Source organism: Pavona decussata, unplaced genomic scaffold (genome assembly GCF_977016875.1).
Source record: "Pavona decussata unplaced genomic scaffold, jaPavDecu1.1 SCAFFOLD_67, whole genome shotgun sequence".
Classification (NCBI taxonomy): domain Eukaryota; kingdom Metazoa; phylum Cnidaria; class Anthozoa; order Scleractinia; family Agariciidae; genus Pavona; species Pavona decussata.
Window position 1 is genome coordinate 632,515 of NW_028145486.1, and position 15,815 is coordinate 648,329.

General features: G+C 36.8%; 1 protein-coding gene across 2 annotated transcripts; it reads right to left on the reverse strand.

Annotated features, from left to right (window-relative positions):
* Positions 1 to 5,505: 5,505 nt before the first annotated feature.
* On the reverse strand, positions 5,506 to 13,568 carry LOC146477937 (uncharacterized). 2 transcript variants are annotated; one of them, XM_085112678.1, is made up of 4 exons: positions 13,479 to 13,568; positions 10,374 to 10,661; positions 9,605 to 9,722; positions 5,506 to 7,854 (listed from the first exon to the last, which is right to left on the reverse strand). In XM_085112678.1, exons 2-4 carry the CDS (start codon positions 10,590 to 10,592, stop codon positions 7,421 to 7,423), a joined length of 771 nt encoding a protein of 256 aa, XP_084968804.1. In that variant the 5' UTR covers positions 10,593 to 10,661; positions 13,479 to 13,568; the 3' UTR covers positions 5,506 to 7,420. The 2 variants fall into 2 exon arrangements, with proteins under 2 accessions (XP_084968804.1, XP_084968803.1); XM_085112677.1 differs by lacking the exon at positions 13,479 to 13,568 and adding an exon at positions 13,283 to 13,424.
* Positions 13,569 to 15,815: the final 2,247 nt, after the last annotated feature.

Sequence of the window (15,815 nt, forward strand, 5' to 3'; positions counted from 1 at the left end):
AGTAAAACATTTTACTAGTAAAACATAACTGCCTATAACGTCGAAGGTGCTTATCGAAAACGAACGTGTTAATGTATATTGTTTGTTACCTTGTTTTCTAATACTGTCATTCGAATAATTATCTTATTTTTCGCCTTCTCAATCTTCTGTCGATGCTTTCTATCAACCGTCTCCAGTTTTCCCTCTTGATCACGTTGCTAATTTTGGTAAGGATTTTGACAAATTCCCGGCCCACTCATCGATTCATTTTGGCGAATAGGTAAATATTGGACATTGGATATTGAAACAAGCGTTTTTTGTTGTAATATCATGTTAGACGTTCGTAACATGAGAAAATTAACTATTTATAAAATAACTATTGAACTATTTAAAGCAATACCACAAGAACAATCATGAATTAAAAGTTTTCAATCTTTCTTACTGATCCCTTGGTTCTGATAAGTACTAGAGAGCTCCTAGTCTCAAAGATCGAGTCTTGAAGTAAAAGGGTGTTTTTTTCTTGCCTTTAAGAGGAACCTAAAGCCTTGTACCAGTTGAGCGTTTCTATATATGAGAATAGATTAACTTACGCTTGCACGTTCACTAGACCAGACACTGTTTATTTGGGGCCAGTTTAAGCTCAAAGTTTGATTTCCGAACCCAATCGAACAAAATTGTGTGTACAATTTCGTTCGATGACCGAACAAAATCGAATTTAGTCGTTTGATTTAGTTCGATGGAAATTTCGTTCGATTTTGTCCGCTGTGATACCCCAGAATTAGCAATAACTCACCAGGATGCTGCAATGATGGAAGGAATGATTTGCTTGGAACTTTTCAGATGCGTTGTACTTATCCGTTGGAAGTAACTCGCAGGTGAAATTCCCATCTGGTCTAGGAAACGCACCAATGTTGGTGGAAAAACATCTTTCATTTTTTAAGCATTGCAGAAGGCAGTGTTTTCCGGTTGTGAACGAGGTCGTTGTAATGGTTGGAACGAGAAGCGCGTAAAATAAGTGATTTTTGAAGAGGGCATACTTAAGCTTTTTGTTTTGTTCACGACTGAGACTAACAGCGTCGTCGCACAAGCACTGATCCAAAATTTGAAACGTAAAGTAGAGAGAAATAGCAAATGACAAAAGCATAAATCCATTCATTTTGGAGGGATTCAATGCAGGTTGGTATGCAAGCTATGATCTCCCTTGTGTTTAAATTTTTAATAGGCCCTTTTGTAAATGGCCGTATGGAACAACTTTTTAATAACCAAGGCTTAAGTGGTTTCCATTAGCGACATGACGACAATGACTGCAATCAAAATCATCGACATAAGAACACATAACGTTCTTCTGGTCTAGTGGCAAAACATACTTTAAAGAGCAACACAGACATAGCACAGAAGATAATCAATGGAAATAATACATCATTTTCTTATGATTATATTGATCCTGTTATTATTGTTTTTGGGGTTCCCACTGAGACATAACACAAACATGAAGCTTGTGATTATGATTATGATTACTTATTACCGTTATTTGGTTGTTGAATGAACCAAGCTTAAACGAAACTTTTGCTAGTCGCATCTAAACTATACCTTTAATGTTCCTCCCCGAAAAAAAAAATTTATCAAGTAAAAGATGAATTTAAATTTATGGACTGTTAGAAAAATTGATTGGTGCTGGCAGCTGAAAGACAAATGGAAAACAAGTTATTTTAGGTTTCAGTGTAAACAAGTTAAATTAAAGCTTTATCTTCATTTCTACAAGATTCAATATGGTAAATTTGTTTGAATGACAGGAACGTTTTATAAACTCTCTTACAAAAAATTTAGTAGGTTTTCGAAGTTTTTTGACAGTTTTTTTTTAAAATATACATCCTTTTTAAAATAAAATATTCCATCAAACTGCACTAAGGCCTACTTACTCCTCCCACCTCCCACACTTACTACATCATTTTAACACGTAAGTGCTTGAAAAGGGAACTAACAACTGACGAAAGCGTAAATCCATTCATTTTGAAAGGATAACATTCAACTTTACATTCGAACTGACAACTCACGGGGCTGTAAATTTTCAATAGGGCTTACTCTACATGACTGTATAGAACAACATTTTAATTACCAAGGATTACGTGGTTTCCATTAGCGACATGACGAACATAATCATAATCAAAATCATAATATAAGTATAATCATGGGTATAACGTTCTTCTGATGGTGCATAACCAAAAAGGTGAAGTTAATCAATGAAGTAATCGATTATTTTCTCATGATTTTGTTGAACTCGTTATTATTGTTTTTAGGGTTGCCATTGAGATACAAGCGGCATAAATCGTTATTTCGTTGGTGAGATCCAAGGTGAAACAAAACTTTTCATATTCAAGTCTTAACTATACCTTAAATGTTTCTCGCCGTTAATAAATCGCATCTATCACGAAAAGTGTGAAGTTCAATTTATGGACAGTTAAAAAAACTAGATTGGCGCGGCATCTGCAAGCAAAGAAAAACAAACAAGTTATATTGGGTGTCGGCAGTGAATAAGTTTAATCAAATTAAAACTTTATTTATCTTCGTTTATAAAAGATTCAATATGGTAAATTTGTTTGAATGACAACGTTTTTTAAACTTTCTAACACAAATTTTAATAGGCTTGGCAAGTGTGTGACACCTGTCATGAAACGAGAAGAAAATTCAAGATCGTTTACAAATAATATCATATCAAATTACATAAATTACATACACGTATCAAATACACATACACATATCAAATTACATAAAATTTTTCATCAAACTGCATCGAGATGTACGTACTCCCACCAACCCCTCCCATACTGAATCGTTTTAACTCGTGAGCGATAAAAGTATTTTTTTTCTAGCCTATTACATAAACTTCTCAATGCTTACAATATTGAAGAGTAATGAAAAAAAAAAAAAATAAATAAACGATTAGAATACAAAAAAGAAATAATTCAAGATCATTTATTTAAACTCAAAATCAAACAAAAAGGTTTTAAGCCTATTTTAAAAAGAATCAATGGATGGGGCGCTACTCACATCAAGAGGAAGATTGTTCCAAAGCGCGAGATCAAAAAGAGCGACCACCATAGTTCTTTGTCCTAAACACAGGTCTATGCAGTCGCAGGTTGTCATTAGCATTGGAACGAAGGCGCCTAAGGCCTAGGGCAAACGTCGAATCTAAGTCTCGTCGAATTTATTAAAAATAGGTTCGACAAAGAGTAGACTTAATCCCAACATGGTAGCAAACGTCGAACCTGCATCGACCCTAATTCACAAGTTGCATTTCATTAAAACACGGGAATAAGCAGTGTCCCCGTGCTATTCACTCGATGCGCTGCTAGTTACTGCTAGGACTTGCTAGCGAAATGCCGCAAGACAGTGCCCGTCTGGCCTTTCTTTGGCAATTAAGAGAGCCTTTATTGCAAATAGGAAATACGCATCTCAAGCATTTATATTTAGTGTTCATGAAACACGAAAAACACATTTCCATCACGCTGTGTGTAAAAGGTTGGACGAATTAAGTTCGACTAAGATTCGACGTTGGCCCCAGGCCCTAACGGTTGATGAAGATTAAAGAAACTTCTCATTATATTTGTCGGTCATCTTTTTGTTTATCAGCAGTAAAGGTTGCTTGAATCAACAAAAAACATTAAAATAGGTTAAAAAAAAATGTCACCTACTTTTTCTAAAATATCCACGTAAAATAAATTTTGGGACAAGGAATGAACGCCTGGGGTGTTTATTTAAGACTTCGTAGACCCGGAGTTTATTCCACGCCAGTTAGTGAATCGAGAAGATATGGTATTTTTTCGTCTCGCAATTCGGTGCGTAAGTACTAAGTATAAACTAAACACTATCCTAGTACACACCGTAACAATGATAATTAATATGCCGACATAACTGGCAGAAAATTTAAAGGCTGGGAGCTTAACATAAACAGCGCGAAAAAAACGGTTTAGGCCGGTAAGTTGGAGTGGTTATCACTCCCAAGTCGGTTCAACACCATCAACTCCTACTCCACAACTCGTGAAAAAAATCGTACGAACGCATTTTCCATGAAGTAATCTCTATATTCTCAAGTAATAATGGCGATTTTCAATAAAACTCGCATATCCAGCTGAATGTCCATGCAAGATGCTTCTAAAACTAAACTTTTCAAAAGTTTAGTTTTATTTTTCAGTTTTTCAGAGCTTAAAAAATACCAAATTTGCTTATAAACCAAAAGTAATGTAGAGTTCTTCACCGTCATCCGTTCGCTAAACACGCTCTTTTTCTTTTTCAAACCTTTCCAAATAATTTTCTCTTCCACCTAAATAATTTTCTCTTCCATCGTAAGCAGTGCCCAACTCGAAAGCAGCATGCTCCTGTGGGTACTGCTCACACTAAACCAAACAAATTTTTCCTAATTCTTTTTTATCCTCCTTGTAATATAAATGTTTATTGTTTTTTATGTATTGTATTGAATCTTGTTGTACGTGTGAAAAATAAAATTGAATTGAATTGAATTGAATTGAATTAAAAAATCCCTGATCCAGCCTTTGCTCGTACACATGTCTCCAACATTCGTTGCTGGAATACTACTGTCTTCCGATCGAAATACACCAATGATTGAACAACAAATTACAATTTACTCCGGCGCTGACTGTTTTACGAAGTGCCTTGATGGTTTTAAGAAAATGTTGCCCCTATGTTACAAACACGTAAGCACAATGAGTCCTAGAAGAATTAAGAATTGATTTTCGCTTATATTTTCAAAGTTTTTCCAAATTACTCTCGAGGCTGCACTACTTTGGCAATTTGGAAAAACTTTGAAAATACAAGTGAAAGTTACAAAATTAATTGTACTGGGCCTCATGTAGTTACAAATAATAAGCAAATGTTTAGAAACAATTTTGAACTCTGCAGACTCTTGGTAAATAAAACAGGGAAGTAAAAATTCCTTCTGTAGTCTTCGCCGTCTAGCAACGACTGGACGTTCCCTGGATTTCTCTATTTATTTTCGTCGGAAACTGGCCGATTTTCCGTACAAAAAAGCGTAGCACAACAACGCAAATCGGGTCGAACTTCTTTATATATTGTCTCAAAAACATTGAACTCGGTTGTTTCTCACTACCGTTCGAAGGAAGCTTGAGGTACTTTTCAGGCATAGGAGAATTTTCGGCGGACATTTTGACCATATGTAAAGAACTGACCTCTGAAAACTGCGGAGCAACCTTAAACCAAGTGCGATCCAAACAGATGCTATTATCAGCCGTATTATCACTCACTCACTCACTTACTCACTCGCAACCTCTGACTGTGGGGACCAAGACTGGCTTGATTTTGTGTATTTGCAGGCATAGGTTATGAGCAGGTACAAATACGTCTGTCAAATTAAATTAAATATATCGATATTGTCTTATCAACAACAAAGTGTGGGATAATTCAAAACACGATTGTTTATCACAGGTATTTTAAATTATATACTTTAGATTAATCTTTCATCGGGGATCAGTCTTGATACACATACACATCTTTATTATTATTATTTATCATTAAGTGTACATTAAATTTATAAATATATTAAATGTATATAGAAATGATATAGAAATTGACAATGATGTTTCAAGGTGGTTCGGCAATTAATAAAATTATGGTAGTTGTAAAACACAAGGTTAACCAGTTGCAGTTAACGCGGAAAAGCAATATTTATTATTCACTAGCCATCTTGTCAAGTCAATGACGTTATATATAGACAATCGAGGGAGTTGTTGTGAAACAATAGTGCTTTAAGTTATGTTGGAAGGGCCGCGACCATGCACAATTCTTTGGTTTTAACGTTCACATTGCAACTGGAATGTTAAATATATTGAAATTCGGTGGGTGCGGTCAAGTCCAAAAACATATAGCGAAGAAGATTGACTGGCTTCAGTTAACTGTTGCCTTACATTAATAACGATGGCGAATCATAACAAACAATTTCAACTAATTGCCATGCAATCTACAATGTGTTTACTATGGATAGATTAAATTTGAAAATAAGATAAATATCTTTTAGACTAAAAATAAAAATAATTAGAGAATAGAGTTGAAATAAAACGAAATGATCTGGATATTAAAAACCATTACCCACAGATAATTTTAAGAGATAAAGAATAAATGTAATTCCGAGTAAATGTATTTGTGTCATTTATTCTTTATCTGGATATTAATTACAAGTTTATACAGTCAACTCTCGCCTTGCGGACACTGCCTCGCTGTTACGGACACTCCGATAATAAGGCGGACAGCAACTTAACCCTGGGCACAAATATAGATTACAGACATTTGACTGAAATATATTCCTGCTATTACAGATCCTCGAGATATAAAGAAACTAGCTCGCGATCCCGAGGGTGTCCACAATAAAGAGAGTTTGCTGTATTTATGCAAATGAGAGTAAAATGAAAACTGCTAAAGAAAGGTGCTTAATAAGCACTGTTGCTCATATAGCTCAAGTTTTTCCGTTAACTTCACACGCTTTCATTGGCTAATTTAGCTACACGGCATCTAACTATAAAAGCTGTTTGATATATCACCCAAATTTCTAGACTACCGTACACATTAGAGTATAATTCCACAAATGGCGTAGCTGACTCCCTTTCCATATACAAACCCATAACAACTCATAATCTATTGAGTCCGTCTGAAGAAGGGTGAACGCTCAAAAAAGAGCTTTTGACATTTCAGTGATCAACCAGCGAAGTTTAAGGTTGTTCACCATTTACCTTACAGTTACGACTGTGACTGATTGACCTATATTACTAGTGTTAGCAATAATTGAAAGAATCTAGCCTCTAGGTTTTGCGTCTTAGGTAAAGTTTGGCTGGAAGGCTTCTCTGCGAACTTATTACTGGCTCTTGTTATTCAGGAGCCATTATATAATTATACTTGTAACTACAAAACCTCTAATATCGACATATTTTAGTAGCCTTTGTACCATCGGAGCCAGCACCAACTATCCACCTTAGAGGGACCTGCATCTTGAAGAGATTTTAGCCAGTTGCGTAAAAAGACTCATTCAGCTTTAGCAGGGGCCAACTAACGGCAGTTTTAGGGAGGCTTTCGTTTAAAGAGTCCTAACTTGATATGGTTGATGCTAAATATTGACATTCGAATACAAGGGATCGCATTTTTATCGCGGTTTAATGGTTGTATTCTTGTTATGTCCTTGTTCAAACATTTCTCGTGATAGCGGCATTCATCGTTGATCGGCTTCTGATGCGGGCGCCGATGACGACTGTGACTTTTTTCCTTATTTTCTTGGCACCGTTCAGCTCCTCACATTTCGTTCACCGATTATGAGAGGCATTTGAAAACAAGCTGGTAAGCTAATATCCTACTTTTTCAAAGTACCTCATTGATAAGAACACACTAAACGACCTGCACTCAAGCCAACATAAGCCATGTTTTAAACGTACAACGCGAAAACGTCCGAGCACGTCTTACCACCATTGTCATGCTCTGACTGACCTTTCAAATCTTCGCCGTACCACACTCTAAACTGTTCTCCAGTTGAAACTTTCATGGGTACAGTAAGGTTGTTAAATGTTAGTTCGGGTGAATTAGACCATATCCCAGAAAGCTTGTATGTTTTTACCCCAGAAATTGGTGGGAAAACAATTTTATTGCTAACATTAGTAATATAGGTTGCAAGATTTTCTCCCACGTCACACCCCCAGTTACTGAAACGGTTTTGCCTTGCTGCACACGATACTCTGCCACTCAAATGCACGAGTTTAATAGAAGAGATTTCACCGTTATGTGGCATGGAAAACGTTCCATATGAATTACCACGGGCTCTAAAACAGACTTCTTTGGTGTTGACCTTCATCCACAAAGGAACTAAAACAAATGAAATTAAATGTGATGTTTTAGTTAAATTATTATAATTAAGTACACCCTAGTTAAAACAATGGCAACAATGCATTGTGAAGACAACTCTGTGGATTTAATTAAGGCCTTTGAACATAGTAACACCAGATCTGTCCAGTGAATTCTGGTCCTTAAGTTCGGTATTAAGACCTCTGTAAGTAGTTCACACATTTGCAACAGTTTATACTGGAGCACTACAGCCGTGATTAATAAATAAATTACTCATTCTGAATTAATTAATAATAAATAGTTTTTATCTGGTGTGGGCCGTGCAGAAGTGTGGTCTTACAAACGTGGTATCGGATTGACGAAGCATTTTAGATAAGCAAGCACACGAGCCCTTGATCAGGCTAGGTGTTCGCATTGTTATCGTATTATTTGGGTTATCCGGTATGGATGCTGTTGTTTATAGCGGAGCTCCGCGGAACACCATGGGTAGCGAAATATGATTAACAAATCGACGCTAGTTTTCTATGGTCTATACTCTTATAGACCATAAAATGACGTCAAAAAATGTTCAAAACTCAAGTGGAACCACGAGCCGCAGGCGAGTGGTTTCACTGCCAAGTTTTGGACATTTTATGGCGTCATTTTATGGTCTATAAGAGTATAGACCATAGAAAACTGCCGTCGATTTGTTTTTTACAATAACATGGAAAAAGTGCGAGCGGAATTGGCTTTTTTTTTCGTTGAGAAAGCGCGCGCGTTACATCTGACGTCATTTTTATTGTCTGTACTCTTATAGACAATAGCTACGAGCCAATCAGCGCGCAGGAATTTGGACAGTTATTGTAAAATAAGCCATCGATGAGAAAAATTGTCGTTAGGTTATGACGTAGCTACCATCCGTCCGCTCGTACGACTGTACAACCGTATTTCCGTACTTTAACCCCTCCACGTAAGCCAATGCGAAATGAGACACCAAACTTAAATCTTGTTTGTAACCCGCGATTTTTCGGTTGGAAGTTGCAATTTCAATTGGTTTTTAGATAAAACAAAAAAAATAAAAAATAAAAAACAAAAACAGAAATTTTGAAGAAAGCTTATTTTTTCTCTGTTCGTGAGCGGGCGTTATCCTGAAAATCCTACAATCTGACTTGCTCCGGGATTGGGCGAAATTTTTCTGTCTCTGACCACAGTCTCGGTAACCGGAATCCGCGGGAAAATCTAGAAGGGAAATCTTCTTACTCCAATCGGGTGCGATGAAACGTTGGATTTTTCCCCTTGACGTGAGACTTTTCGCTCACTATACATGTACGTTGTAAAACGAACGAAAAAATCAGCAATGGGATAAATAAAGGACTGGTTGTTCTGCACGTGATGTTTTATCGACCATTTGATAGGTCAATGGGCTCATGATTTATTAACGTTTTTTTTGAAGTGATTTTGTTGAGAAGACTTTGCTGGTTTGCAAGATATTGTTTTTCTTGCAGTGTTGATACTGCTTACTTCAGAATAGTTCATGTTTATTATTTCCCTTGGAGTTTTATTTTCTAATCTCGCCCCTATTTGCTTATTTAATAAAATGTGATTCTTAGCTAAAATAGTCAAACAAATACCTCGCCTCGCTTTTATTGAAATTTATTGCGTATTTCCTAGACTACCTTTCGGCATTGTGGCCTACGCTTTTACGCTTTTTTTGGGCAACCTTTGTCGAAACAGCTGTATATAGGCAATTTTTAACACTTGCAGCACTTTCCTTGAAAAGAGAGTTACGTACGTTTTACGTGGCAGAAGTCTCCAATGTAACCGGGAACGCAATGGCACACAAAACCATGAGTCTCGTACAGTGGAATGCATGTAGAGCCGTGCTGACATGGTGTGTATTCACAAGGAGTCTTGAAATAAAAGTGAATCACCTGTTAGATTGATTAATGTATGCAAGGCAGAAGGATAGATAGGTGGATCTCTACGATCAGGAGAAAATAAGGGGGGAAACTAGGAGTGTTGGCTGGGATATGTGAATTTCACTTATAAGACTATGTTAGAAATCTTTTTGTTAGAAAAATTACAATAAATTACAGAACTTACCTATCGCGATCTTGAAAAACGACCGAGAAATTCAGAAGATACGTTTGAAGCAAACGGCAAACGGCCAAAATGACCACGTGATCATGTTTACCCTATTTTTACCGCTTGCTGTTTTCAGTTTCTCAGTAAAATCAAGTAGTTTATCTTTAGCATCAAAGTTCAGAATTATTTTGCACTATACTCATCCGTGTACTAACTTTTTCAAAAAACATCAACGCGAATCTCACGTTTGCCGTTTGCCGTAAACGCGATTCTAATTAGAGAGATTTTACGAGTAGGCCTGCGCCACTGGCTGAAAAAATATTTCTACCAGGATCATGTTTATTTACAAAATCCACTAAGCCACTCGATTCAAGCTAATATTTCTGTGGAAAATCTAAGCCAATAAAGAGGCTGAAAAGCCATACCTCTCTTGTACATGTACTGGAAGTAAAAGAAACCAAAATAACTTAACCTACCTCAATAGCGTAATGATGAAATTCGTCACTTGGTACAAATCTGCTGGAGTGATTGTACTTGTCTGAAGCCAGGAGATGACAAACGTGGTGGCCAGTACCGTTATCAGCCAAAATAGCAAAGTTGGAGGAGAAACACGCCAAATTGGCGAGGCATTCGAAGGCACAGTCGATATAATCAGTAACATCAAACGAAGCCAAAACTTGGGAAATGTTTAACATGTGGCGAGAAAACTCCTCAAAATGTACATACTTCAGGGGTTGATATTGACCTCGTTCGAGCTTTTTTGCCTAAATTAAAAGAAAAACAATGTAACTGCATTACTATGAGCTACCGAGTGCAAAACTGCGTTGGTTTAACTGGTCTAATAACATAAAGGCTAATTTACCGAAGGCTGACTGGTCGAAAAAGGGGGTATTTTTTTTCTTAGTTTTCCTTTCAGTACGGAGGGCAAATTTACTTACTTACACTTTGTTTCTACATTTACTGAGCTGGTTTCTTCATTTTTGTGCCCAACAACAACGAGTTTTTTGGAGTTTTACTTTAATTTATTCTTGGCTGTTTGTGAACTGTCGTGTATTACAAGAAACAGTGAAAATATTATTTATGTCAAAAGCTAAAAACTTAGATCGACTGAACGCCTAGCGGACTTTTTTTGGGTTGAAAAACTGAAACCATTCATGGCGACCAAGCGATTTCACCTCCTTACGGCCGCTTCCAACGAAAGATATTAACGGAAAATAACAGTGCCCTTTTGGGAGGAAGGAGCAGGTCTAATTCAGTGCAAGAAATTACTCTGCAAGTTCCTTCTTCAGGCCCACCGTTTGCTTTTTTTTATTGACCGATATGTGTTCGTGTGAGTACGTTTCAAGCTGTAGAAAGCTTCACGACGCAGGTGAATCAATCATTTGTTGCCCGACATCTTGTTTTATTTAGTTTCATGAGCATTACAACCTATCTCGTCAATCAAATCAGTCACGTCCACGAGCTTTTAAAGCCGGCAAAATACTACCTTTTATGCCTTTTACTCCCTACTCGGATTACCGGAGCCAAGGCTGTCGTCTCCCGGGCTTCACCTTTTTATACTTCCTCTGTTTTCCCCTTTATTTTTTCAGCAGTTTTAACAGAATTTCACTTTTCATCTATGGGAAATAGTAGATGATTTTTATCCTACTACCGTTTCCCCTATTTCAGTGTCGTGGGTTTATAGTTCAGGATATTCTCTCCCCGCTCAAGCCCGGGAGATGCCAGCTATTGGCGATATTTCAGAAGATTTCGTCTTGGATGTCTTTAACAGCGACGCTCTTACAGACCTCTCTATGTTTACGTTCCTTATCCGTAGCGATTTGTCGCCGGTGAGACTTATTCCATGGCTCTATTACCTAAAGCTTGCGCAAGTACTGCGCCCAGGAGGTCAGGCCTCAGAGATCCTTGTATCCCAAGAAGAAGTCGCTGTCTCCTTATCTTCGTGTTACGCAGATTTTAATTCCCTTAAGGACTTTGTTTCTGCTTTTCCCATTTCTCCCCAGTGTAACTCGCTAAAGCGTACCCGTTCTCCGTTGTCGGGGACTTTTTTTTCTTTATGTTCTATGAGTTCATTTATCTTCCCCCTAACTGCTACTCAACTTTTTGGGGTATTCTGGGGTTCGTTTTATTAGCGCACCCCTAGTTTTTGGTTAGCATGTTGCGACAGCTGTCCCCCATTCTGAATCCTAAAGCGTGAGTAGAGAGTGCTGTAAATAGATTGCTATTAGTATTCTTCATATAAAGAATACTAATGAGGGTTTGCAAACCTAGAATTTCACAAGTTTTCACAGCAGATGTGCTTTGTTAATCCTTCAAGGCGTAACTATTCGTTCTTGTGGCCTGCCACTCACAAAAAAATCTTCATCGACAATTTGTTTACCGAACGGGTCCACTTTGGCACGACATTTCTACATGTCTTTCTTCCTTGGCACTTTGAGGTTCTTTTAAGACCACAAAGAATGCTTAGCTTCCTCGCCCCAAAACTTTAGGGTGAAGTTCATTTTTAAAGCCGTTCAATACTCTCTTAGTTTTCTCAAGTCACACATAGCACGCTAAAATTCTTTCAGTCTTGCAATAGAAAATAATAATTGATATTGTCACAACGTTAGAACGTTAAAAAAGCATGCAAATTTGCCTATTCTCTAGAGAGCTTCCTTTTTGAAGCCATTAAATTATCGGAAAGAGTACTTTTTCCTTTTTATAACGTCAGGCATATGACTATCAACGTTTCTTGTTTTGCGTCCTAACTAACAGGTAAATTGTATTGTTTGTATTGTTTTTCTTACGAGGGCGTTCTTAATCGGCTCCGGCGTTGACTTTTTTACGAAGTGCCTAGATAGTTTTAAGAAAATTTGCCCTCAATGTTATAAACACGTAATCGCAACAAATCTTGGTAGAATTACGCATTAATTTGCACTTCTATTTTCAACGTTTTTCCAATTTGCCCTTGTTGATAAGTGACTCTGGCAATTAAAACGAAAACTTTGAAAAAGCGCGTGCAAAATTAATCCTAGATTCTACTCGGCTTCATTGCGATTACAAATACTAACCAAGGGTTTAGAAACAAATTTAAACACTGCAGTCTTTAGGCAAATAAACGCAGGGAAATAACAATTCCTTCTCTTCTCTTCTTCGTCCATTGAAATTGGAATTCAAAGATAATCTCGTTTGAATGTTACCTTCATTTTGGGATTTCTCCATTAGTTTTTTCCGCCGTAAGCAATTAAAAGCGTAGCACAACAACGCAACTCGGGTCGAACTTCTTTACATTAATTGTCTCAAAACATATTCAATTACTGCTTCTCACTTTGTGCTACGCTGAGATTATGCTTTAAGTATAAGAGAATTCTCGGCTTACATTTTGACCTCTATGTAAAGAACTGACCTCTGAAAGCTGCTGAGCAACCTTAAATAGGGTAACAGAACCAAGTACGATCCAAACGGATGCTATTATCAGCCGCATTATCACTCACTAACTCTCAACGTCTGACTGCGGGGACCAAGAATGGCTTCAGTGATTTCGTGTATTTAGCGTAAGTTGGGAACAGCTGCAAATATATCTGCCAAGTTAAATTAAATACCTTGTTTTATTGACAGCATGGTGTCGTGGCTGCGGGGACCAAGAATGGCTTGATTTCGTGTATTTGAGTAGGCTGTGGACAGTTGCAAATATATCTTCCAAGTTAAATTAAACTTGTTTTATTGACAGCATATATGGTGTCTTATAATTCACCGCATGATTATTAATCATAGGTATTTTTAACTATGCAGACTGACAATTTCAGTTCTAGAGAGAATCAGTAATAACAATAACGTTGAATGGTGGCGTCATCTACTAAAGCTATGGTAGCTGTAAAATAGAAGGTTAATTAATTGCAGTTATTACTATTGATAGTGAAGTTATTACTATTGTAGTGCAAATTTGAAAAAAAAAAATATATATATATTTTTTTAGAGCAAAAATAAACGATAAAATTAGCGAACATGGTTTCGATGTCTTCTTGGCACGTATTGTCAAGTTTAAAAAAAAATTATCTGGATATTATATATGCATATTTATGCAAATACAAGTAAAATGTAAGCGGTAAAGAAAGGTGCTTAGCAAGCACTATTGTTATGTTACTTATATAGCTGAAGTTTCTCCCGCCATTAAGCGCACGCAATAATTGGCTATTTCATAGTCGCAAAGCATCTAACAATAGAACCGTTTGCTGCCAAAAACCCTCGAGCGTGAAACATTGCAAAAGCTATGAGGTTAGGGGGTAACATTAAATTATTAATAACCCGTAAATGTTGAACGCTTTTCCAAGGCCTAAGTGCAGGTGACGTGATGTTGTCTTTAGATTCAGCACTTTTTTCAACGTTTACGTGTCTCTTGGTTTTGTCCGCAAATGGACCCTTTCTATTTAATATCTTTAATGTGCTATATAAAAAATCACTAACGTGTAATGATTTGTTCCTAAAAAAAAAACAGTTAATTTTTTCTCTCGAATCTCAATGTTTCCGTCGACGTCTTCTCGGGAAACATTGAGATTCTCGGAATACAAAATTAAATGTTTCCTTGGAGACCAGTCATTGACAGTTAATTGTTCTATAAGAATATCTCGGCGTGTATCAGTGGAATCACAGGGCTCAAAATAATTTTTGGACAGTTGCCGGTCATTTTGACCAGCCAAAACAAATTTTAGCTCGTTCAGGTCTCGTTTCTGACCGGTCAAGATATTGAAAATATTTATTTTAAAGTAAAAAAAAATAATAGCCAATTAACTAAAGGCAAAAATATCGCCTCATATGCTTAAAAACTCGTTGCTAAAGGGTATAAAAGTTTTGATCGCTAAAAGTATCACTTATGTTCGTTGTTCACAATTCCACAGGCAGTGGCTTCTGCGTGCTATTCGTCAAAAAACTTGTAATGGGGGGCCGGAAGTGAGAACGACAAGCAAAACTCGATACATTATTGTTAGTAGAAATGCTCATAAAACCGTAATGTGATGTTACCCTGTACATAGTTTCAAATAAATTTACGACTTTCGTTGTAAGCACTTTGAGTTTCTACCAAACACTAATAGAGCATAGGTTCATGCTACATTCCTCACTAATCGGAAGCGTTTTATAATAATAACAAAAGAAGTTTAATTCCATCAGCATCGCAGTTAATCTGAATAACAGTGTGGTAACAGTTGTACAGCTATAAAAATTACATACTGTTAATCAATCAATGAGGGACTGGGTTACAATAAGTTTCATATCAAAATTACAAATAAATTCATACTTATGCAAGTTAAAAAATGGGTATAAAGTCTAAAAATCTAAAGATCGTTGAAAGCTAAAAAACTGTGGAATCTTTCTGTCCTACATGTAGTTAATGTATATTTATTAGCGCTTCTCGTTTGATAGTGATGCATGCGCTGTCTCGTCATTGGAAGATGTTTAACAAGAGATCCTCCTTTTGAGATCTTTTCAAGAGTTTTAACACAAAGTTCACTACGTTGTTCGTCTAATGTTCTTAAATTTAGGAAGTGAAGAGCTTCTGAGTAGGAAAGCGCGGGAACTATGATTTTGAACGCACATTTCTGTATGCGTTCTAACTCTTGTGAGAAGTAGGAGGGAAGAACGTGGTGCCATACTACATAGCAATATTCTAGTAAGGATCGTATCAGGGCGGTATAGATAGTGATTAGATAATTAATCTCAACGCCCCCCTCGACGGAGTACTCGGAGTATATGAAGGCGTTTAGAAGCCTTGGTGACAATAGGTTCAATGTGATTGTTCCATTTTAAATTATTTTGAATGACCAGACCAAGTACTTTATGCAAGGTTACAAGCTCCTAATTGTTGATCATCGATCTTCAAATGAGGGAGTTCTATGGGATCCTTTAGGAAGCAAATCCGCATTTCTTTGCATTTTTTAGCGTTA